The sequence below is a fragment of the Psammomys obesus genome, unplaced genomic scaffold, assembly GCF_907164565.1.
Source record: "Psammomys obesus unplaced genomic scaffold, mPsaObe1.curated_primary_1811, whole genome shotgun sequence".
Classification (NCBI taxonomy): domain Eukaryota; kingdom Metazoa; phylum Chordata; class Mammalia; order Rodentia; family Muridae; genus Psammomys; species Psammomys obesus.
The window spans coordinates 24,717,023-24,741,004 of record NW_026592510.1 but is presented as its reverse complement, the minus strand read 5'-3'; the positions used below and the strand labels follow the sequence as shown (position 1 = coordinate 24,741,004).

Sequence of the window (23,982 nt, the reverse complement as noted above, 5' to 3'; positions counted from 1 at the left end):
CCAGACAGACAATGTCACAGCGCCGCCAGCTGTGCCCATTCTCTTCTCATTTATTCTGTACCCAGCATTAGAATGAAATGGTTCCCACAAATAAGGGGCATGCGCCCTCCCTCTTGACCATAGTCCACAACAAGGAGTGGGGTGGAAGGGACCTGGGTTGGGACCCAGCAGGGGACTCAAATCAACAAGCACCAGAAGATGAGCATGTGGGCCAGGCAAGAAGTCCAGCCAGACATCCTACTGGTCCCAGTGCCTGAGCTGGTGGCCAAAGCTGCACCTGGCTGGCCGCGAAGTAGTCAGGAGCTGCCTCGGATCCTCTCCATGTAGTTTCGAAGCTCCTCCGGGTCCTTTAGCCCCATGTCCTCGCACACCCAGCGGATGTCCTCCTCGCCTGCCACCAGGATGGACTGTACAGCCGGGGCCCCTACAGGTTCCTCGGGCAGCTGGAATGGGGGTGCTGGCGCAAACGTCACAAACTCTACTCGCTTCCGACGCCCCCCAGCGTCTTTGCGGGCCAGGGTACTCGAGGAGCCAGCAGTGCCCTCTGAAGCACTGGGAGCCACAGCTGGGGCGTCCCCTGCAGCCCCACTTTCACAGGGGCAGCCTCCCTCCTCCTTGGGTGGGCCCGGGGGGGAGCAACGGTCCAGCTGACGACTCAGTTCCTCCTGATTGGTTCCCAGCCAGACCCAGTTATGGGGCTGGGGGGAGGCAGGGTCCGTAGCGCTGTCGGGAGGCTCTTTGCGCTGGTAGCGCAACACGAAGACCACGCCATTGACCAGGAAGATGAGGATAGCCAGGCAGAAGACGCCCAGCAGAGCATACATTCCCAGCTCTAGGTTGGTGATACGCTGAGGAGCAGGCACCATCTCTTCCTCATCTTCCTCCTCTTCTTTGGCCTCATCCTCTTCCATCCCAACTTCTTCTGCCCGCTCAAACTTGCCCCTAACATCCACGTGGGCCCCCATACCACCCGATAGCTGCCGCTTTCCCCCCACAGTGGCTTCTGTGAGTGGTGGACTCCGGGCAGGGCTGGATGGGAGGGCGGGGGCTGGTGTGGGCAGTGGGGGCAGCCCCAGCCAGGCGGTGCCTGAGGCCAGGGGAACGCGATGGCGGCCCCGGCGACAAGGTTCCGGTGGGTGCAGAGCCACATGTAGGGGTAGCCCTCCGGCCCCCACCCCACTCACCACCACACCAAGTTGGGCTCCCTGCTCTTCAGCAGGCAGGACAGCACTGGGCTCCTCAGCTGAGACAGACAGTCCCAGGTCACTGCGGTCGTAGAGCTCAGCAGGGGCCAAAGTGTGGTCAGAGAAGGACAGCCACAGGGAGAGGGCCACCTCCTGCAGGGCACACAGACACAGGCAGAGACACGCGAGGGCGGGCACGCACGCACGCATGCACACACAGACCACTCCCACAGTGACAGGCCACACGGAAGAAAGAGCACGGAGGAAACAGAGACACAGGCAAATGGACAAAACACAGGGAGAGAGGGGATGCGTGTCAATCACCTGGCTGCCACTCAGCCCAGGAGTCAGGAGAGCCTAATGAACCTCCCAACGACATACTCCAGCCAGCCACAGAGAACTCACTTCCTCAGAGGGAAGCAGTCCTTGTTTTGAAAACCCTAGAGCAAGGGGTCCAAGTACCAGGACCCACTTCCTCCCATTCCTTCCACCATCAGCCCCCATCAATAGCAGCTGACCATGCTCCCTCACCCCCAGCCATCACCTGCTTTGGGGCTGGAAGAGATGACTGGGCCCAGCACATGGCTGTGACCTCCCCAGGGTGGGACGCGCCCCGACTCAGGGACAGTGCGATGCCCATCACTGGCTGCACCCGAAGCTCCAGCACCGAGACCTTGTCATCTGTCACGGCCAGTGCCTGCTCCCCCAGGATGGAGTCAGAGAGTGGGGAACGCACCTGAGAGTGGGGAGCAGATGCAAATGTGGGGTGAGGGGGATGTCTCCCCCCAAGTATCCTTCCTTGGCTCCCAGCATCACGCCTCTACACTCTAATACACTCACAGACTCCAAATCCACAGCAGAGAACAGCACCTTTTCCGGAGGTGGTTTCTACACACTTAGACCCTAACCCTTCACAGTACAGCATTTCCTACAGTGAACCTCATTCTCGGTCTCCTCTCCCTCCTAGACTGCCCACCTATTCTTCCCAGCCACAGTGTAAGCCTCTTCTGCAGCCTTCACCGTGAGCCAGAAACATTCTGGGAACACCAGCACCCTGAGGGGAGGGGGCGGAGTCTCGCTCTTTAGCGCCCCCTGTGGTGGCTCACCTCGATAGAGGTGACTCCAGGCTCCTGTCCCACTAGGATGCGGCCGCCTTCCAAGGAGGCTATTCGAGGATCTTGCACATGGGCGTGGGCTGCCACGAGGTGACTCACATCCAGCATCCAATCAGGGCCGAGCAGGTGAGTGAGGTGGCGGCCACCGTCCTGCGGGTGAGCCGCAAAGGGCACCAGGAAGCGCACACCAGCTCTCTGGTACTGCAGGCGGCAGCCCCGGGAGCGCCGCTCAGCTTCTTCAGCTGCAGCTTCAGGCTCCGACTGCCTGTGGGGCAGGATGTCAGTGAGGAGCCCCGCCCGCTGGGAATCTACTCCTTCCCCAAACTCCAAACTCAACAAGGCCGGGCCCAGCCACACATCTTGAGGTTCTAGACGGAAGCTTCATGCCCCAGCTCCTGCCTCAGCTTGCACAAATGACAAAACAATGATAGTAACAAGAGTCGTCTCACTAGTATATGCCTCTTGTTCTTCAAATTCTGTCCTGAATACCCTCATCTCTGGCTGTCAAGTCTTTCTGCTCAGGTCAGGGATGCCCAGCCCCCAGTCCTGACTGATGAAATGTGCCTATCCAGTTGACTGCACCTGTTTCTGGATAACCCTGGAGTGGGAAGGTAACAAGGAAATGGGATTGACAACTCAGTTTCTGCGGAGCCTAAGAGCTACATTCCTTCCAGTGGCCCAGACACTTCATCTTTGCCCTCGGGTTCTGGTGAGCCTCCCCACTCTCCGGGGTAGTTGGTTTTTATGGAGCTTGGGGCCATTCAGGGCTTCGAGGTACAGTAGTGCACATTTTCAGGGATGGAGTGTAGAATGGGAGAAGGATGCACAGAAAACCAAGCAAAAAGAATTTCTATGTGCCATAGCAGACTAGGAAGCAGGGGAGAGGGAGCGTGGTGGTTGCTAGAGCACACCACAGTGGTCAGGGTTCTGGAAGTCAAAGATGAGCTGATGGCTAACATTGTCAGCTTGATAAAACCTAGAAGGTAAATCTCTGGGCCTGACGGTGAGGTGGTGAGGTAGCTCTTCAATCAGGGTAAACCGAGGTGGGAAGGTCCACCCTAACTACGGTCGGTACCACCTCACCGGCTGTAGTCCCGCTACTGACTAAAAGGAGAAAGTAAGCTGAGTACCAGCATCCATCTGTCTCTCTGCTTCCTGACTTTGGAAGCAGTGTGGCCTGTCCAGCTGTCTAAACTCCTGCCGCTATTGACTGCCCCACTATAATGGGTTGTGCTTCGAAGCATGAGCCAGAATAAACACTGTGTTTCTTAAGTTTCTTTTGTCAACCATTTTGTCATGGCAACATGGAAAGCAATTAATACAGGCTGTGAGCAGTGAGCAGTGTTTCTGACCCTAGCCTTGGTCCACAGAGATATCTGCTGTGTACCCTCAGTCCCAGAAGAAATCACGGAGTCCTATGGGCTCCTTCTGGCCTGAACTCACCCTTCTGATGGGCCTGGGACCCTCCAGCCTCGGATTTGCTCCAGAGTGGTGTCAGTCAGCTCAATGCGCAAGGGCAGAAGTGGGGCCCATACAGTCAGCTTCAGTGAAGCCCTCAGTCTGCGCCACCAGAAGTCCACCCGCACCCCCTTGGCACCCTGGCTCTCCTGGCCAGACACAAACACAGCATCACAGGTCTCCGATACCTATGGAAAGGCAAAGGGATGGGCCAAGACACAAAGGACAAGCATTGATACAGCATCACCAGCCATAAGCAGGACTATAACTCATTCAGTTCTGTCTGTCCCAGATGTGTGTGTTGCGGTTGGCTGGATGGTGGGGGCTACTGTTCCTAGTTTAAAATATTTTCCTCTGCTACTAAAAATCCACTCCAGGGGCATTGGGCCATACTTTGGGTTGTCCATGGGGTGAGCTGGGTCATTTGCATGTAACACACACAGCCTTCCTCCTAGCAGGGTTGGGGATGAACTTGGAATTTCAGCCAGTCTCAGACATTGGTGCCGGAGGCACTAACGGCCAGCTACAGTTAAGCGGGTAAAGGCAGAGGAGCCAAGACAAGCCCACCTACCCAGGAAGGTGACAGCCCCCAAGGTACTGTCACTCCTGCCTGGGATCTGAGTCAGTGCTTCTTCATTAGGACCTCAAGATGGAGAAATCTGTCTACCATGTTAGGAGCCCCAGATCATTACAACAGTGATTATTAGGAATAATATTCATCAAATTATAACAGCAATAACTACCGATGCTTCAGTTCTTGTGATCTGCTGGACACCATCTTAGGTACTTTTAACTCTTATGACAACCTAATGATATGTGGTAAAAGTTGAGGGACTGGAGGAGGGTCATAGAGGTTAAGACACTTGCACCTGACCACACAGCTAGTTGATAACAAAGATGGGCTGTGATGATTAATACTGTCAACTTGGCAAAATTTAGAACTCCCTAGGAGACAACTCACTAGCCACATCTGTGAGGGAATTTCTAGACTGAGCTTACTGAGGTGGGAGAAATCCCTTTTGTCAGAGTTCCAGTGTTTATCTCTCTGCTTCCTGACTACAGTGCAATGAGACCTTCATTCTTCCTTCCCTGACATAATGGACCATACCCTTGAACTAGCAGCCAGAAAGAGCTGTCCTTCCTTACGATGCTTTTGCCAGGTATTTCATCACAGCTGTGAGAAAAGGAACTAGCACAGGTCTCCACAGAAACTTCCTGACGCCAAAGCACATGCTCTCTTCCAGCTCGGCTCCCCGACAGTGCCAAAGTGGACGATGGATAACGAATGTGAAAATAAACTTAAGTCTGGGCGGTGGTGGCACACACCTTTAATCCTAGCTCTCAGGAGGCAGAGGCTGGCAGATCTCTGTGAGTCTGAGGCCATCTTAGTCTACAGTTCCAGGACAGCTAGGGGCTACACAGAGAAACCCTGTCTCCAAAAACAAACAACAAAACAATGAAGAGAGAAAATAAGCTTAAGGCTGAGCTTTCGGAGTTGCCACTTTATTCTAGAGAGATGATGAGTTGATGTCGGGGCCCTCCCCATGAGGCTTGTGGTTGAGCAGCTGTTCTGCAGACAGGAACAAAGCCATGTGCTTGATTGCGCATACTCACAGTGATGAGCCCTGCCACTCACCTGCAGGACCTGTGTGTTGGATGACTCACAGCCAATGTGTCCTGTCACCTCCTCCAGGGCTCCCCCACTGTCCACAGTGACAAGACGCACAGGGATGCGCTGGGGCACTCCAGTCAGTGGAGCCGTGTTCACCAGCTCCTCAGCCTGAGGGGGCAAGGGTCATTTAGTTCCGGGGCTCTCACCTCCCGGGGCTCCTGGGACCAGGCTTCCAGTGGGGCTGAGCGCAGATGGTAGCTTCTTACCTTGGCCAGTGGGACGAGGGCTCTGATGTCCCGCTCAGACACCAGGATCTCCCACACCATTTTATCCTTCTCTGCTTCGGGGGCCTGACCTGGATACTCCAGCTGCCACGTGACAGGGCGAGTGACTGCCACACCCCCACCAGTGCTGTTCTCCACCGCAAAGTCCACCCATAGGAACTCAGACAGTTCAGGGGGGCTGCTGGCAGAAGAGAGAGAGAGATGAGCTGAGTGTTGGCAAGCTGCCAGGTACCACCTGTGTTCACAAGCAGGCTCTACAACGATGCCCACTTGATTGGGAAGACCACAGCACAGAGGTGATACACCTCCCCCAAGATCGCAGTGCAGAGTGACAGCGCCTAGCCTGAACCCTGGCTAGAAAGCCCAACCTGGCCTCCAGGCCCCTTTAAGATTCACAGAGCCACTAATCTATGTCCCCAAATGCTCACTGGGGTGGGGTAGGGGATTCATCAAACCCCTAAACCTGTACTCTAACATTTTAGGGCTAGAACTCTGCTTTGTACCTACCTGGAATCTGGCTCTGCAGGCCCAGCACGGTGACAGGTGATCAGGCTGGTGTGGTGCTTGGAGCCCTTGAAGCGGTCTAGCTTAGCAGTCCAGAAGGTGGGCTGGGCTGGGCGAGCAGCTGTCACCTGCAGCCCTTTCTTTACCTTGATCCTGCAAAGTGGGTGTGGGTTGTTGGCCAAGATGGAGACTGATCTGCCAATTGCTTTGGAAAGGCTGACAAGGTGCTGAAGATGTCAGCCTCCAAGTCTGGCTTTCCCAGGTCCAACAGGAATCTCTTCCTATTCCTCCCAGAAGGACCCCATCTCAAGAGAGGCCATATGAAACCCCTTCCTCTACCCACTTACAACTCTCTACTTCCCACAAGCTAGAGCCTGGGCCTTGTGTTCCAGAGCCTCTAAGTCCAGCCTCAATAAGGACAGAGACATCTCTCTATACTTCTGGGCTTGGACCATACCAACAGTCATTCCTCCCCAGCCTCCAAATGGCCCTAGGCCTTTGCTGGCTGCACCTACAGCCTTTCTTCCTAAATACTATCACTGTAGGTAATGATGGATGGCTTTCCCCCTTACTCTGCCCACCAGCCCAAGTCCTCAGAGTACTACATACGTTCAGCTCAGCACTCCCAGCCCATGCCATCTAATCTAGATTGTGCTCTCTCTTCCAGCCGTTGGCACAGATGAGGGCAGGGCCCTGCACACCTCTGGACAACCTCAGTGTTGCTGGGGCATGATGCATGAAGGTGTGTCTCTGTGTATTCAGTTGTTAACTCTGTATCCCCAGAGAGCTATGGCCCATCCTGCTCTCATATTTTGTAAATATTTGTTCCTTCCTCACCTTCCTAAGGCAATCTAGAATTGTAATGATCGGACCTAAGAAAAATCTGATGGCCAACAGCTGGGCAAGAAGGGGAAGGTGGAACTTCGGGACAGAGAGAGGGTCTCTGGAAGAAAAATTCAGAAGTGGGATTAGCCAGTGTGACACGGGAAGAAACAGACGTGCCGAGCCGAGAGAGAAAGAGAAAGATAAAGAATTAGCCACGTGGCGGGATGTAGGCTAGAATAGTCTTCAAGGAAGATGAGCTAGCTGAGAGTCTGCCCAGCTAAAGGCCTAAGCTTTAATAAATATTCATAAGTCTCCATGTCTTTATTTAAACTCTAAAGGGTCCAAAGAAGTCCCACTATACAGTGTAAAGACACAGAACTTGAACTGTAAGATCTGTGGGGTGAGTGGATGAGTGAGACTGAGTGGACATAGGGAGACACGTGGGGTGGAACTCCCACCTACCCACAAGGTAGAGGAAAAGTTACACTACAGACCATTGTCAGCTTCACTGGGTAGAGTGGAAAATGCTTTGGAGTAACTTTCTGCAAAAAAGGACATACAGAATGGGAGCCTTTGATGGACAGGAGTGGGCTTTGTCCAAAGGGCCCCTCAGCAAGAGTGGCAAGCAGGAGGAACCTCTGGATGTTCCATCCTAAATAGAGCCCATCTCATCAGCATCGAGCATAGCCCAGTATTGGACACTACACTTCTCAGGCTCCAAGTCTCTCCTGCTTCTTCTATCACAGGACATAAAGTCCCAGGGAGGCTTCCCACTTCTGGGCTGTGCCCATCACAGTATCTTGCAATGCTCTGCCTGGAACGTTTATGCAGCACTCATGGTTGGTGGAGGCCAAGAGCACCAGCAAGGACCGCAAGAGAAACAGAAACCTGTCATCTTCCTATTTAGGTCCCCATCCCCTCTTTCCTATGCGAACGTCGTGCTTACCGCAGCGTAAGAAAGCTGGCTGTGAAGTTGTGTCGAAGCAGGAGGGTGGCAGTGAAGAGCTGGCCAGGCCTCAGTGGCACATTGGGTGCCCGCAGAGTGACTGCTTCATCCAGCGGGACCTCCTGGTACTGTGGGGGGTCTGCAGGGTGCAGCTCCACACCGCCCACAGGGATAGCCTGCTCCCTGGGCTCCTCCTCTGTGCCAGGGCCACAGCTCCCAGGGAGCTCACCCGCAGGCTCTAGTGTGTAGGCCAGTTCGGCCCTTGTGGTGGCACTTTGGGAGAACCAGTGAGAAGGGAACTCCAATTCCACCACGCAGGCACCCAGAGATGGCTGCAAACACAATGGAAGCAAAGGTTGTGGTTGGCCTGGGGAAGGTGGGAAGGAGTCTTGTACCCATTGGCAGAAAAGCCTACTAAAGAGGTCTATGAAAGGTAGAACCAAGGATGTCTCCCAGGTGCCACAATAAACAAGGGACCCACCAGGTCTAGGTCTCAGAATACTCTGTAGGTCACTCTTATCTAGAACAGACTTGTAGCAAAAGGGGACAATCTTTATCAAGATCCCAGAGCTGCCTAGAGCTCACAGTATCAAAGCAAGAAACAGTTCTCTCCAGTGGGTTTTTGGGCCCAACTCCACAATAGTAGAAATAAAACTGACGAAAGTTAGCCGGGCGTGTTGGCGCACACCTGTAAACCCAGCACTTGGAAGGCAGAGGCAGCCGCATCGCTGTGAGTTCGAGGCCAACGTGCTCTGCAAAGCGAGTCCAGGACAGACAAGGCTGCACAGTGAAAGTCTGTGTTGAAACAAACAAACAAACAAACAAAACAAACCACAAAAGTTCCATCACTACACACAGGTTAACACGTCTGTTACGGTGACTCTTACATTTGTCTCATTTTCCTCTCCAGCTCCCTATGGGTGGGAACTGTTGTTAGTCTGTTTTACAGATAAGAAAACAAAACAACAAAAACAAACAAACAAAAAAACACAAAAAAAACTGTGCCTCAGAGACATTAAGTTATGTCCCCAAAGCCATTCACCATGGACTAAAATCCTAGTGCTATCAGGAGCCGAAAAGGAGTCAGGAGGCTCATGCCCCTAGACTTCCCAGACCGCAGCAGAGTCCTTTCCTCTCCACCCTGGCACCACTCCTGCATGGCACAGCAGCAGAAACTCACTCACCTGGAAGCGGCAGGCTTGGTGGGCAGTGCCTGCAGGGTGTGTGGCATGCAGTCGGGCACAGGGCAAGCTGGCAGGTCCTGGAGGCCAATCCTGCCCTTTGAGGTGGAAGAGGACACGGGCATAAGGCTCTGCTGGAGTCACAGCTGCTTCCACGGAAACAGCCCGCACGTCCCAAGGGACAGGCTGTCGGTGAGGCTCAGTGACCCTAGGAGGGACCACCTGGAAAAGAATAAAAGGATGCTCAACTGCAGGGCTGGGTGGAGAGGCAGATGCCATGCCAGCCAGGTCTGGGAAGGTGGGATGTCAGGCCTCTAATCTCAGCGTAACAGGAGCTTGGGGGCCTCAGTCTTCCTGTGTAGAGAATGGGAAAAGCTATCTGTGGCCACATGGCCCTAATGTGCCCAACCTTGCCTAATTTCAGAAGTTAAGCAAGGGTCAGGCCTGGTTAGTGCTTAGGTAGAAGAATGAGAAGAGCCCCAGAATCCCAAAACCGCAGAACTCATGAGTCTCATTTGCTTGGCAATCCCTGGGGCCCATCCTTACCTGCTGAGTGGCAAAAGGTGGGTAGGAGGCCCGGAGAAGTGGCTGTGCCCTGGGCCAGGGCTGCAGGAGCAGAAAGGTCTCAGAGCGGGAGCCCAGGGAAGAGTTAGCAGGTGGGTAGTGGTCCATCTGCTGCACACGAAAATGTTCAGGGGCATCTAGGAGTTCCAGGGCCACTGGCAGGTACACGGGGTCCGGGGTGACCTGGTTACTGCCAACTGAAGAGGAGTAAGGGATAGACATGGGCGGAGTTAGCAGAGGTTGAACTGGGCTCCATTCTTACTGTGGGCCTTGGCAGGAGAGAAAATGTACCATCTTCCAGATGTGGAGGAATCATCCCATTTCAGGGGTGAGGTGACTGAGGAACTGAGAGACTCACAACAGCAGAGTTTGAGAGTCAGGGATAGGAAGTAAACCTCCCAGCCATCCCTTCTGCCTTCCACAGACCTTGCCTCTCTCTCTAGCAGAGCCTTTCAACATCTCTATACATGCCTACTACCTACCTGTCTCAGAGGGGGCATTTGGAGAGCAGGACTCCTCCTGCATCAGGGTCTGTTCAGTAAAAGATGGTTCCCAGTTGAGCTTTGTTGAAATGGAGACACTTTTGCTGTGTCTGGGTCGTTTGGTGGACTTGGTTGAATCCCCCCTCCAAGTCCAGTTACCGCCATGGCACACCCACACCAAATTTCTAAGCCTTATCCCTTTTTTCCTGCTCTAGCTGGGAGTCTGGGGTCAGGAATGAGCCTTGGAGAGGGCACCAAAGAGGTCTATGAAGCTACTGGCACTCACTAACAGTGGGAACCACAAACCTGAGGAGACGGAGTATTCAATCATAAAAAAAGCACAAAGGCCCAGTAAGGCTATATTGATTTGTTCTATAATCCCCAAAGTAACAATTTTTAAAGCACTTAGCCCCCCAAAAGAGTCAATTTTACTCGTATTAAACTGTTTCAGTTCTCATGCAATCCTGCGGGTTAAGTTCTATTACTACAAATTCCACTTAATGGATTTAGCAAATGATGTATGAGGGTTCTCCAACCTGGGGTGGACCTGAGAGGCTAGTAAGGAATTCACCACCAAGCTATCCAGCCTTTCCATCCAATGCAACACCAGCATGACACTTTCCCTCAGGGTAAAGTGCCTCCACTTTTCTTCAGGAAAGCCTGAAGGAAGCCTTCTGTGGTCATTAACCCCTCCGACCCTCCTTGTACCAGCTCTGCTTTTCTAAGCCGGGAACAATCCTCCCGCGCCTCTAGAATACCTGCAACCGCAGGCACAGGCACACGTTCCATGTGCCTGGCTCTGCTGCCTCTCCTGAATTACCTGTCAACCCCAAGCTCCACCTTACTCATTCTGGAATTCCCTCAACTCTCCCTGGAGAGGTTTCCTGGGAGGCCAGAGAGCTGACTTTAGGTCCTAGCGCCAGTCACCAACATCTTGGAGCCTGGGTTTCCTCATCAGCAGGAGTGGGAGTATTTCATAACCCTATGGGCAGGGGAGGGCTTTGTAAACTCAGTTGATCCCACGTGAAGTGAGATTGTTGGTGGGCAGAAGGACAAAGCTCTCCCCTCTTCACTGAGGTGGGGTTATCAGGGCTCCCACTGGGTCTGCAGGGTGAGGAGCAGGTGCCTAAAAGAAGTTCCGGAACCAGCTCCCTCTCAGTCCCGCAGCTGAACTGGGATGAGGACTTTCCTTAGGGCCCTCCCCACCCCGCCCCACATCCCTAAGGGTAACAAGGGAGTGACTGCTGACCCCTGGGGTGGCTGCGGTCCACCTTCTAATTCACTGCTTCCATAATTACAATATGCTCAGTAGCTTGACTCCCACAGACTCCCATGGTCTCCCATCCCCGGGAGTCCAGCCCTCTTGATGGGGGCAGGAGGGTAGAGAGTGCTTCACCATCTCCCAGTCTCCCATAGCATCTTCCACCTTTCAGCCCCAGCTCATGTCAGGCACGCGGTAGCTGCTACCCTTTACCCAGTAATGGGTACAACCACAAGGGCTCGGAAAGGTAAGGCTGGGGCTCTCCCAGAAGACTCCAGTGTCGGAGATCTCCTTGGGATAGGGGGAGAGAGAGAGAGAGAGAGAGAGAGAGAGAGAGAGAGAGAGAGAGAGAGACGCACCTCTCTCGGGTCTCATTCCTGTGACTGGAGGGCAGGCGGCTGGGGGCTAGAACCTCAGGTTAGGGAGAGGTGGTGCACGGGAAAGCAGGGCAGCAGGGCTAGACGCTCGGGCTGGAGAGGCGGCTCGCAGAGGTGCTGGGACCGGGCAGGTGAGGACGGGGGTGAGAAAGCTTTAGGCTCAGGTAGGTGCATCCAGGTGGTGCACAGGGAAGGCGAAAGGGTTGTTGGCTGGGAGCCTGTTTCTCAAGGTTGGATCTCTCCAGAGCATCGTTCTAGGTTTAGCTCCAGAGCCCAGAGGCTTGGGCGCATCACCGGCGCGTGGCCTCAGCCGGGCCGGGTCGCCCCTCCCCTCCCCTCCCTTCCCGCTGACCTCTCACGACTTCCAGGGCGAGGGCCACCAGGAGGCAGAGCCAGGCACCGTGGGGCCCCCGAGGGGCCGCAGCCGCGAGTTCGGCCATCGCGGCGCACATCCTTCCCACCGAAGGCGGGTAACAGGCGCGCGGCTCAGGTAGCTGCGGTCTGGCCACGCATCTCCCGCGCCTGCTCCGCTCCGGCAGCTCCGGACTGCCAGTTCCCCGCTCCGCCCGCCCGCGGCAGCAGTTCCCAGACAATGGAGCGGGAGAAGTGGGGTGGGAGGGAACCAGGCACATGGGCTGTCCCCTTCGCCCCGCCGGGTCCTAGTGCCCTGCGGATCCCAAAACCCAGAGCGCACCCGTGCCCTAGGGTCAGGGAGAAGAGGGTGTCCCTGGAGACTGAGAAGATTGACAGCCGCTGCCAGGAAGTTGCATAAGATAAGTTTTGGAATTTCTTTTGGAAGATGATGATCAAGGAGAAAACAAAACAAAAGCCAAAAAAATGTTTCCTCTGCCTCACGCCCTCCCATAAGCATCCAACCTGTAAAGGCATTTCTTTAGAATCAGGGCTAGAAATCAGAGACATAAAGGAACAGAGCTGCAGGCACAGAAAAGGCGAGGCCAAACCAGGCCAGGTGACAACCCTGAGCCACCCGTGGAGTCAGCTTTTTCTGTGCCCAACCTCGCCCCAGGGAGACTCCCAAAGGGTGGAGGGTGCAGGCTAGTCACCCTTCTGAGGAAGACCTGCCTTCAGGTCCCTGCCCAGCCTTGCCACCAGGTGGTGTTGGGAGAGGTCCAGAAGATGATCTGGCATCTCCATGGCAACCTAAAGACTGAAAAGAAACTGACATGCCTGGGCCTTCCACAAAACAGTGGAACCACAGTGAGAAACTTGTTGCAGTAAATTTCTAGGTCTGAGAGGGAAAGCCAGTCTTTCCAAACTCCCTAGGCCAGCAACATGGCAGCATCCTGCTACACCCTGAGGGAAGGGGCACCTTCAACCCCAGCACTGTTGCCAGATCTGCAAGTTTTACAAGAGAGGGCATGTCTCCCTCCAGAGTCCTGGAGGGGTGGGTACCAGGTACAGCCTGCCTTACTGAGCCCTGCCTTCTTCCCAGCAGCTTCCTGTTAGAAATGCAGAAGGTTGGACTGCCCCCACCGAAGAGAGTTTGGCAGCAGAGAGACTTCGAGTAAATACATTTTATTCAGAAGAAGATAATAAAATAGCGTGCACTTTATTTAAAACCAACCAAGCGCTGATAAAAATATCTATCACTGCAGCCATAATTCCACATCAAATCTCACCAGTAAGAATGGGCATTTATTCTTCACATCTTGTGCTAGACCTGGCACAGGACACCTCCCTCCACCAGGGCCTTAAAGGCCAAGGCCAAGAGCTAACAAGTGCCCCGGTGGAGAGGGTTAGTGGCAGGCTCCTCCTGGGCTGTGTAGAACACATCAGGGCAAAGCTGTGCTCTTCCCAGCTGCTGGGACACAGCATCTGATCAACAGTTGCTCCTGGATGGCAGAGTAGACAGGAGAACTGCAAGACAGCAGGTCTTCCTGCCTTTTTCAAGGTCCCTGAAATCCCCCAGGGACATTTGACAGGCCTTGCAGGGCCCCAGCGACAGAGACTTAGCCTTTGCTTTGGCTGCAGGAGTCAGGATTCTGCAAGGAACTGCTCTCACTGAACACAAAGTAGCCACAGCGCACTTTCCTACATTCAGTGTGGCAAAGGGCAATGGAAGGGTGCTGTTGACTCCTGCTAAGGCACTTGTAACAGAACCCAGATGCACAGACCTCTGGGACCCTGTTTCCTCCTCCCTTATCCTCAGGTCTCACAACTCCTGTCCCTCCCCACTGCTGTGCAATGAGGAGGAAGACAGTGAGAGCCTTGAGGGCCTTGGGATGGTGGTGTGGTGGGAGTCCAGTAGGAAAAGAGCTGGGGGTGTGGTCAAACAGGAGCTTCAACCTGGGAAGGCCTTTTGTAAGGAAGCCAGGTGGCAGCAGATTAATCATCACGGAGATCAGTGGCATTGGTGCTGGCTGAGAGCAGAAGCCAGAGCTGAGGCCCCTCCAACCTGCCCTGGGGAGGCAGACTGGGAGCAAAAAGAGCAAGGAGCCATCCCTTGGCTGAGCACCTGCAGAGCACAGGTTCTCTTCTCTCAGCTAGGGGATAGGACAAGGGTAAAGATGTCAAGGGTTCAGACACAAGGCAAGGAAAGGGCAGGGGGCTGCAAGGAGGGTCATGAGACCCAGAAGCAGCTCAGCTCTTTGGTATGGTGAGGGTGTCATTGTGGGACATCCCTGTCAATCTTCCTCCAAACTCCGGGGTGCCTTGGCTGCTCGCCTTTGCCTCCCACGCAGCTCTTCTATCTGGCGCTCCAGCCCTCTCACCTTGGCTTCCAGGTGGGTCCCTGAGCCCCTGGAGCCAGTGAGCCGGCTCAGCAAGGCAAAGACAGTCAGCAAGGCCAGGAGCATCAAGGCCCGGGTGGAGGGGTCGGGCACTGACCTCACCAGGCCCACAAAGCCAGCCACAAAGAGGACAAGCTTTAGACCCCCCAGGATCCTCCCTAGCAAGGCCAAGAGCAAGCCGAGGAGCAGGGACAGCAGCCAGTAGATGACTAGGGCTGCTGCTCCCCAGAGTAGAAGGGTCTGGACTTGGCTAGGGCTGAGCTTCAAGCTCTGGGTGAGTTGTTCACCTGAAAGGGAAAAGGACAGAGTCAGCAATCTAGACATGTGGTGAAGGCAAAGAGGGGCAAGAAATGGTTAAGCAGGAGGGACCAACAGCCTTACAAAGGCATAGCCGTTCTTACAGGCTTAGGGTTTAAACCCCAGCCTCTTGGCTATGGGACTCTTAGAAGACTACTTCCCTTGTGGAGATGGAGTTTTATTTATTATATGAGAACAGTGTGCCTGCCTCCATGAGCTGTGCTAACCAAAGAGGAGATATTATGCCCTTGCAAGATGTTCAACACAAGTAAACCCCTGGTACAGTGGTAAGAATTCATAACCTACCCCCCCCCCCACATGCACTGTACCTCTGGGGACATCTGCAAACAGCTGAGGGAATGTCTAGCCCCATGCAGATAAACTCTCATCAATAGCAGGTCAGGCACAGCCCTGGCTATATCACTCTCTACCACTCACCATCCAGCCCCAGGGCACTCAGCAACTGGGCAGCAATCCCAGACAGGGCAAAGCAGGCCACAGAGATGGCTGATGAGATGGCCCACATCACCTGCAACAGGGTCTGCGAAAAAGACAAATCCATCATGAATGAGGCCCTTCTCCTCCTGCCTGGTCCTCACAGTCTGGACAATACTTCAGGGAAATTTCTGACCTGTTTCTTCCCCAGTGGAGATGGGTCTGGGTAGAAAGTCCATGGACTCTGAGTCCAGAGAGGGGCTCCCCTGCCATGTCTCCTCCCTGACACAGAATCCAGGACGTCTGAGACAGACGTCAGTTGGTCATCTGACTTGCCTTTGAGGTAGCAGGAGGTACACTTGTGAGTGAGTGGGGACATCACCATATCCCCATGGTAGCCACCCTATGAAACTGGAGGCCTCCAGGCCTCCGAGGGAATCATGACGGTGCATGTCCACGCAGGGCTGGGATGTGAGAGAAAAGCAATCAATCAACTATACTACATTATGGATTTGTGTGTGTCTGCATATGTACCCACAAAGGCCCACATGGAGACTGGAGGCTGAAATCAGGGTACCTTCCTCAAGTCTTCACTTGCTTTAAAAAAAAAAAAAAAGATTTTATTTTTATTTATGTGTGTTTTGTGTATGTGTATGAATATGAATATGTGGGGGTTGGGGTGCAACCAAGGAAGCCAGAAGAGGGTGTTGGGTCCCCTGGAGCTGGAGTTACAGTCAGTTGTGTACCACCTGTGGGTGCTGAGAACCAGACTTAGGTCCTCTGCAAGAGCAACAAGTGCTGAGCTGCCTCTGAAGCCTCTCTTTTTGGAGAAAGGGTCTTTTACTGAGCTGGAGCTCTGGTTTCTGCTGGTCTGACTGGCCAGCAAGCTCCTGGTATCTGCCTGTGTCGGTGCACCCCGCTTACCACTGCTGGAGTTTACAGACATGCACACCGTGCCCAGTTTTCACATATGTTCTGAGGATCTGAACTCATGTCTACACACTTGCATAGTATGTGCCTGACCCACTGAGTCATCTTCCCAGCCCTATCCTGTGGCTTTTTATAAACCACTGGCTTGGCACTTTGGTATGAATTATCAGAAGGATGGGACACCATAATAGAAAAGGTGCTGGGTGGAAGAGACAACCCTGCCAAAGGACCTTCATGAGCCCCACATCACTTTCACAGGTGAAGACTTAGATTCAGATCCTGTGCTCTGCCAGTTCAAGATGCAAGGTCTGACACAGATCAAGCCAGATGCTACTGGAAGCCACTAACATGAGTTTGTAAGGGTAGCTCATTTTGAAGCCTTTCTGGCCAAATGGGCAAAGGCTGGAAAAAGACGGGGCGGTTCGAAAAGGCCAGATGGCAAGAATCAAACAACCAACCAGCAAGAGGCAGGACTGCAAGGCTGTGTTTGTAGAAGGTGGGGCTCTCTCTGCAGCAGAGACTAGGACAGAGAGGGTGTGGTGGCAAGGTGAGGTGGCATTAACAGTCTCTCCTTCTCTTTCTGCAAATAGATACTGCAGGCACAGACTTCCTTACCTCTGAAATCATGTGCATGGTCTCTGGCCCCAGCCAGGTATCCAGAGTCTCCTTTATAGATCGGCCAATCTGGGTCAAAATATCAGCTGAGGCCTCTCTCTTCGGCTGGCCAGGGGTGACAAAGTCTCGATGGGACTGAGATGATGCTGAGTGAATGAGGAGAAGAGCCACTAGGACCATTAGGACGGCTTTGAACAGACGCCTGCCCCATGATGGACTGCTGTCTGAGTCTACCATGTTTGTGTCTGTCAAGAGAGGGACATAGGGTAAGCAGTGAGCCAGACCTGATGGACACTTTCACTCTCCCAGCTCATCTCAGGCCCCTTCTCCACCCCTGGCCCATAGCAAGCATCCCAGACAAACCTAAAAAGGGCTGTTTGGCAAAAAAAAGGTAAACCACGACTTTTGATTTAAGCTGGTCACAATCATCTGATTCACAGCTTCCTCTTCTGTATTCTGCACCAGATCAATACACCAGCAAGTACTATTCCATGCCTTCCCATGGCCAAGATCGTACTGTAATCTGTTCCTCCAGTTCTGAAACCTGAAGGCCTGTCTCTACATTTTAGGCACCATGGACATGAATGAATTATAAGTCTCTAAAGGCTTCATCCCAAGAAGCTTATAAAGTACTTAAGCCAAAGCTGATAGGAAAAAGTAACTTAAAAATAGCACACAAGTAGGATCACAATGTATACCAATGTAAAATAAAGCACTCTGTTAATAGAGATACAAGAATGACTGCATTTGCAACAGTATCTCTGCGGGGCCATTATGCAAGAGGGTTTCTCTCCCCACCCGAGGGAACAGAGGTACAGAGAAGCACTTGTGCAAGATCCTGGGCTTAGAGGATTTCAACCCAACCTTCTGCTTCCAAATCCTACCCTTGCTAGGGGTCAGAGTATTAATGGGCTATCAAATGGGGCTGCTCAGTGACATTACCTGAGAGTGGCACAAAGTGCCAATGTGCAAGCACACTGGCTCTGATGGCACTGTCTCTGTGTGACCTGGTCTTGGACACGAGCATCTCAATGATTCTACCATCCAAAGTTGAAAACCATTCTTTAAGGCCAAACTGTCTCTCCTCTACTGTCACTCAACAGTCATAAGATTTCTGTGACTACCTATGTGGTTTGTTCTGTTCTTATCCTTGGCAAGCAAGTGATCCTTTCTGCTCTGGACATCTTATCATTCAGCTTGGCCCTGGTACTTAACGACCCAGAAGCTGCATCACATTCCTTTACCTATTTGGGAGTGGGAACTTGAGGCCATTTTGTGTCAATGGTTATAATACAGTGTACACACACAGACATACACACACACACACATGTACACGCACCACAGCAGTTTGGTTTTCATCCACCCTTCCTGGCTCAGCGCTCGCACATCTCATATAATTTCATACATGGAAAGAACAAAAAGGCTACCTTTTATCAACGTAATTAGTCTTTTAGCCTGGCTTCCTATAACATCTTCAGAGAATGAAGGGTGAAAGACAGCCCTTTCCAACGCACCTTTTATGATAACAAGACCATTTTTAGAACCCTCCCCAGATAACCACAGGATTAGAAGGGTAATTACATTTCATCTCCAGCCTCTGAGGAGGAAGGGTGGCTAACAACCGAGTTGATTCCGATCACTGGTAATTTGGTTGGTCACACCTATACAATGTGACCATTCTTTAAGGGGTTATCCTTTCCAAGGTAATTTCCCACTCTTTTGCCCCCCATTACAGTAAAGAAGCTGTATCATATACTTAAAATGTTAACTGCTGCCGGGGGCAGGTAGCTCAGTGACAGATGGCTAGCTTAGCATTTGCGTAGCCTTAGGTTCAATCCTTAAAACAACAGACAGATAGACAGACAGACTGATCAATATTCTGCTTTTGTTTGTTTGTTCTAAACAAGGTTTCTCCATGTAGCAGTGGCTGTCCTGGAATTTACTCTACAGGCCAGGCTGGCCTTGAACTCAGAGACTCGCCTGCCTCTGCCTCCCAAATGCACGCACACACACACACACAAATGTGCACTATGTCAAACCACTGACAGGATAACCTGAACTTTCTACTTCTAAAATAAGCAAAGGGTTAAGGAAAAATTATCATGAGTTAAAAAGCAGACACCAGGACTGGTCTTGCGTGCATTACTTATCTTAATCTCACAGGTACTTATCAGGTAGGCACTGTTATTCCCTGATGATGATTTCATCATCAGGGAATAGGCAGTATGGGGGAAAACCAAGTTGTGAATTCAGGTGTATCTATATCGCGCACCCCTTCTTTGTCCACAGCCACTTTCCTGTACTGTGTTCAATTTAGGAGTTACTTATAAAGTCATATAATGGAGTATCCATAAGCTAAAACACACTTGGCATTTACCAACTATCTCAAAGAACTACGGTGAAAATTTACCCAAGCACTTTGTGCTTTGTGCTCTGATCTGTCCATAACAGGATGCCATAGACGAGTTAAGACTCAGCAAGCACCGACTTGCAGGTGATGCTCGGGCAAGGAGAATGTTTGCAGGCCCATCTTCATTTTTTTGCCACTCTTCTGGAGTAATGTCAAAAGGCTGTAGCAAATCCCGTTCTCCCTCAGGCTCCAAAAGGCACCTGCAGCTCCAGAGAGTGTCTGTGGTTCAGGGCTGATGAGTGGAGGCTGAGACAAGCCTCTAAGGTGGAGGAGAGGACAGGTTTTGGAGTGTTTGTGGTTACCAAGGTACTGGGAGAGTTGGCCACAAATCTAGAGCCATCTGGATAGCAAAGAGGGTAAAGAAATATGTTCCCATTTGGGCAGAGAAGGCTCAAGAAAAAAAAAAAAAAGGCTTCTAAAAATACTACATTTGGGGTAGCTTCTGTACCAGAAACAGCTGGCAGACCTGATAGAGCCTCCCAGGGCCTGTAAGGTCAAGTGGAGTTGCAAGACACACACAGTTCAAGAAGAAGAACCCGAGGCTGGGAAAGCCTTCAACTCCTTGGCACAAATCAAGAGCCAGATGGTTCCTGCCTACCACTGATGGGAGATGTAGAAAACGTGGGTTAGTTCCGAAGCTATCTGTGTTATGATCATGATGAGGCCCTAAAGAGCAGGGTTGCTTATCCTGGGCTGGATCCTATATCCAAGGACCTCCAACAGGAGGAATCAGGTGTCGTCTCTTCCCTACCAGAAGGTCAGAGTGATGTGAGCTGCAACTCCCACAGCAGCCTGCTGTTTCTCTGTGCCAGCTTCAGGTTGGAGCAGCCATCTGCCCCAGCCCAGGGGACCTTGGGCTGAAGCCTCCACAGTGAGGCCAGTGTTGTTCTGCCAGGTGACCTGATGTGCGCCAGGAACTGAATCTCACAGGATTCTGGAGAACACTGGTCCTCTTAAGAGGTGGTCAGTGACAAACTGCCTTTTTCATCTTTCTCTTCCTTTTCTTCGCTCTCTCGCCCCCTTCCTCTTTCGTTGTTTGAGCGAAGCCCAGGCAATATGAATCTGACCCACCACCATCATGCTTCCTCATGCCTCATTAACAACTTTACAGTTTTGCTGCTGTTTAAGCCAGGGCCTGATATCGCCCAGTGTGATGACTTTGAACTCCTGACCTCCTGCTTTCACCTCCCAAACACTGAGTTAACAGGTGTGTGCCACCTGTATGTTGCACTGGGGACTGAACCCAGGGCTTTGTATATAAAGGCAAGCACTCTACCAACTGAAGTACATACCAGCCCTCATCAAATTATTTATGCAGAAAGATGCTATAGTCACTAAAAGACAAACAGCTCTGGCCTCTTGAAAGATGGAAGCATGTCTGAAACTTTTTTTGCTTCTCCAAATAGAAGGTACTCAATAGTAAGCAGTAATATGTTTACATTATCAAATTTTTGTAGTGATTTATAATTTACAGAGTGCTTATTGCCTACCTACCTCATTTAATTCTTATGACAGTGTGTGTGTGTGTGTGTGTGTGTGTGTGTGTGTGTGTGTGTATAAATGGAAATCAAACAGGACTATCAGGTAGGCAAGCACTTTACCACTGAGTTACAAAACAAAAGAACAGTGTGTATGTGTGCATGTGTGGAAGCCAAAGACAAACCTGAACAAGTTGGTTCTCTCCTTCCACCATGTGGGTCTCAGGGATCAAATTCAGTTCATCAGGCTTAGTGGCAGGGGCCTTTCCCCATGGAACATCTCACCAGCCCTAATCATCTTTGTTTTCCCCTAATTATCTTTATAGTTATCATTATGCCCCCTTTAGAGTAGAAGTGGGACTTGATCCCTAAGCTCAGGAGCACAGGCTTGTTCTTTTGCTTGTCCCATACTTCCACACTGCCTTGATAACACCTGCTCTCTGCCGTCGGGAACATACAGTTGCACCTACTATCATTAAGTTCAAAACAGAAGATACCCAAGCCTCCCAAGAAAAGCCCTCATTGTACCAGGTGACCCCTGCTGAGTTTGCAAGTTATGCACCAACAAATTAAGAGGGAACTACCAAAGACAGCAATGGGACTGGCCACTCCTGCTCAAACAGCTGCAATTCAGCTCAGGCAGGGACAGTCTGAGCCGGGGAAACTGCTTTACTTACTATGTTGGTGAGAAGTCGCTATATGTTCAGCTGTGGTTTGCTATGCCAGGGTAGGGTGGGGCTGTCCACACTCCCCCCTAAGTCAGCACTCCTTCCTCTTCTTTTTTCTTCTCACACTCATAAATCACTACAGGGGCAGGAACTAACTTGGTGCCCTCTGCTGGCCCCAACTGTCCCTTCTGTGGATCAGCGGTCCTCAACTCTGCATTGCCCATCTGGCCAGCCTGCACAGCCTGTTAAACAAGGATGTATGCCCCACCCAGGCAACCCACTCAGACTCTCCCAGGGAGGAGCTCAGCCTTTTTGTTTTGTTTGTAAAGCTCCCCAGGATTCCTGAGGCACAATCAGACAGCGGTTGCAGAGGTCAGGAACCCTGAGAATAGTCTACTTTAAGAAAAGCTTCCTAAGAGCTCTCTGTACAAAGAACACACGCTCAATTCTATCACAAATTAGCGGCCACTACCTTTGCACCTGTTACTTAACCTATCTGAGTTTCAATCTCCTCAAATGTAAATCTTGTTGAAACTGGGTTAAGAGTTGCTTCGAGAAGCTAAGTCATTTGTGCAAGCGCTGTGTTCACGGTTTGTCCCATGGCCTCCCAGCAACTCTCAGTCTAACTTGACATTAGCTTTTCCTGGTATCTCCAGCACCTAGCCCAGAATGACTAACAAGTGCTTGCTCCCTGCCAAAAAGCCACAGTGTAAGACATAAAGACACGGAGAGGTGGGGGAGAGAGGTTATTTGAATACTCGATCCAAATATAATACAGCCACATGAGAAGCACAGCTGAAGTGGAAGGGCCTAAACGTGGCGAAGTCACCACTAAGGAGAATGAAGTCAGCGTTCTGGCAGGTCGGAAGCAGCCCTAGCTAAACCCCTGACAGCTGTTACCCAGCAACTGTTTGGGGGGCAGGGTGACTGCAAAGGGGGGCAGCCTTGCCGCTCCCTTCCCAAGGCCTAGACTGTAGGCTACAGGGTGTCAGTAGCGTGTGCTATTTCGAACGGCACATCCCCCGCGAAAGGCCCATGAGGTCGGGGTACCCAGAGGGGAGCTCCAACTGGGGTGGCAGGAGGCTGGACCATGGCGCTGGGGAAGGTGTGCGGCTCAGCACTGGCCTCATCCCCAAATCTGGCAGCTGCTTCCTCCACTGGACCTCGGAGCTCGAACCCGCGTCTTCCGGGAAACACTCCGTTCCTGGGTTACCTAGTAACAATGCCCCCGGTCGCATAGCAACGAAGATCCGGGTCCCAGGCTGGCTAAGTCCCACGCTCCAAGTTCGACCCCTCCCCACCCGGGCTCACAGGCCTCGCGGCTCCGCCCTGCGAACACCTGCAAATCTGTCCCTTAAGTTGTATCCACAGCTTGGATTTCGGCTCGCACTCACCCTGCTACGGCCACCGCTATCCTTCACGTGCGACTTCGCTAGAAAACGCGCCACCAAACCGGCGCCTTAACTCCCGGGGTGTTGGTTTATACTCTGCGCATGCGCGGGGCGGCTTCGCAGGGAGACTGACCGACCTCTCTGCTGCGGGAGCGGGTACCGTGGACGCATGCGCCTTGCTCGCTCCGCTTTGGTTTGTGTTTCTCCCTCCCAAGCTTTTCCAAGAGAAGAATGGCATCGGAAATTGGAGCTGGAACGGAAGCTAAGCCTTTGGCAGGAAAGGGGAAGGGAAAAAAAACTCAGTCGAGGCTGTGGCGTGGGTAGGGTCGGTGTTTGGTCTGCGGGATTCGGTGCGGATCGGAGTCTGCAACGCGTTTAGGACCACAAAATTCCCGAACTACGGATGCGGCTCCTGCGGCATCGCGGGAAGTGTAGTTCTCAGGCTGGGCGCAGGCGAGCACATAGAGGGTTGAAAAGACCCTTTAGCGCTAAAAAGGCACAAAAGGAGAGAGGAGGGGGAAAAGGTTTTAGTGGAAACATTAATAGTGCATGGGAGAGAGCAAAACCTCACCCCCGAGCTGTGAAGGTGATACGCAAGGCTTTATGTACATAAAGCCTTGTAGAGATGCGAGAAACACCCCCCCCCCCCTTTTTTTTTTTTTTTTTTTTTTTTTTTTAGAACCACTGAGGTAGCTTTGTGGGTGAGGCAGATGCAGAGATTAACATTTTTAAATTACATGTATTTATTTATTCTGTGTATGTGTTGGGTGTGCGCGCCACAGCACTCTTATGGAGATCAAAGGACAACTTGCAGGAGGTTGAATTCAGGTTGTCGACGACCTGCGCCATCTCATCTGCCCGAAAATTGTTGCAGTTGTTTTTAATCCTCATCACTCTGGCTGCCATAAGACTGCCCCCATTAATGTTAAAATTCCTTCCTCAGAAACTAACTTTGCCCCAGCCCCTTTTTGATTCAGCCTTCCAATTCCGCTTTCGCCCCAATCTGTCCCCTCACGAAATTGTTTCTCCTTCGGATATTTCTCAAATGCGTCCATCTTTATCTGCATCTTTGTTTGCTTCCTGCTTCTCAACTGGGAGCCTTCCTTCCAGAATCGGTACTGGTAGAATCCTTATTCTGGAGCCTTCTAATAATTGTAACTTGACATTTGCCTGTGAAATTTCTTCTCCCAGTTTCAGTGTGCCTCAATAGAAAAG

The 23,982-nt window shown here is 52.1% G+C and overlaps 2 protein-coding genes across 4 annotated transcripts; both read right to left on the bottom strand.

Annotated features, from left to right (window-relative positions):
- Positions 1 to 30: 30 nt before the first annotated feature.
- Tmem132a (transmembrane protein 132A) lies at positions 31 to 12,374 on the bottom strand. 3 transcript variants are annotated; one of them, XM_055613920.1, is made up of 11 exons: positions 12,146 to 12,374; positions 9,656 to 9,870; positions 9,113 to 9,331; positions 7,929 to 8,260; positions 6,161 to 6,310; positions 5,636 to 5,834; positions 5,394 to 5,537; positions 3,743 to 3,945; positions 2,291 to 2,564; positions 1,729 to 1,920; positions 31 to 1,337 (listed from the first exon to the last, which is right to left on the bottom strand). In XM_055613920.1, the coding sequence occupies exons 1-11, from the start codon at positions 12,243 to 12,245 to the stop codon at positions 297 to 299; spliced, it is 3,069 nt and encodes a 1,022-aa protein (XP_055469895.1). In that variant the 5' UTR covers positions 12,246 to 12,374; the 3' UTR covers positions 31 to 296. The 3 variants fall into 3 exon arrangements, with proteins under 3 accessions (XP_055469895.1, XP_055469896.1, XP_055469897.1); XM_055613921.1 differs by having other exon boundaries at positions 5,636 to 5,831; XM_055613922.1 differs by lacking the exon at positions 12,146 to 12,374 and adding an exon at positions 11,776 to 11,965.
- Positions 12,375 to 13,313: 939 nt separating this feature from the next.
- Positions 13,314 to 22,880, bottom strand: Tmem109 (transmembrane protein 109). Its single transcript, XM_055614250.1, has 4 exons — positions 22,771 to 22,880; positions 16,821 to 17,065; positions 15,279 to 15,381; positions 13,314 to 14,830 (listed from the first exon to the last, which is right to left on the bottom strand). Exons 2-4 carry the CDS (start codon positions 17,055 to 17,057, stop codon positions 14,439 to 14,441), a joined length of 732 nt encoding a protein of 243 aa, XP_055470225.1. The 5' UTR covers positions 17,058 to 17,065; positions 22,771 to 22,880; the 3' UTR covers positions 13,314 to 14,438.
- Between the last annotated feature and the right edge of the window lie 1,102 nt (positions 22,881 to 23,982).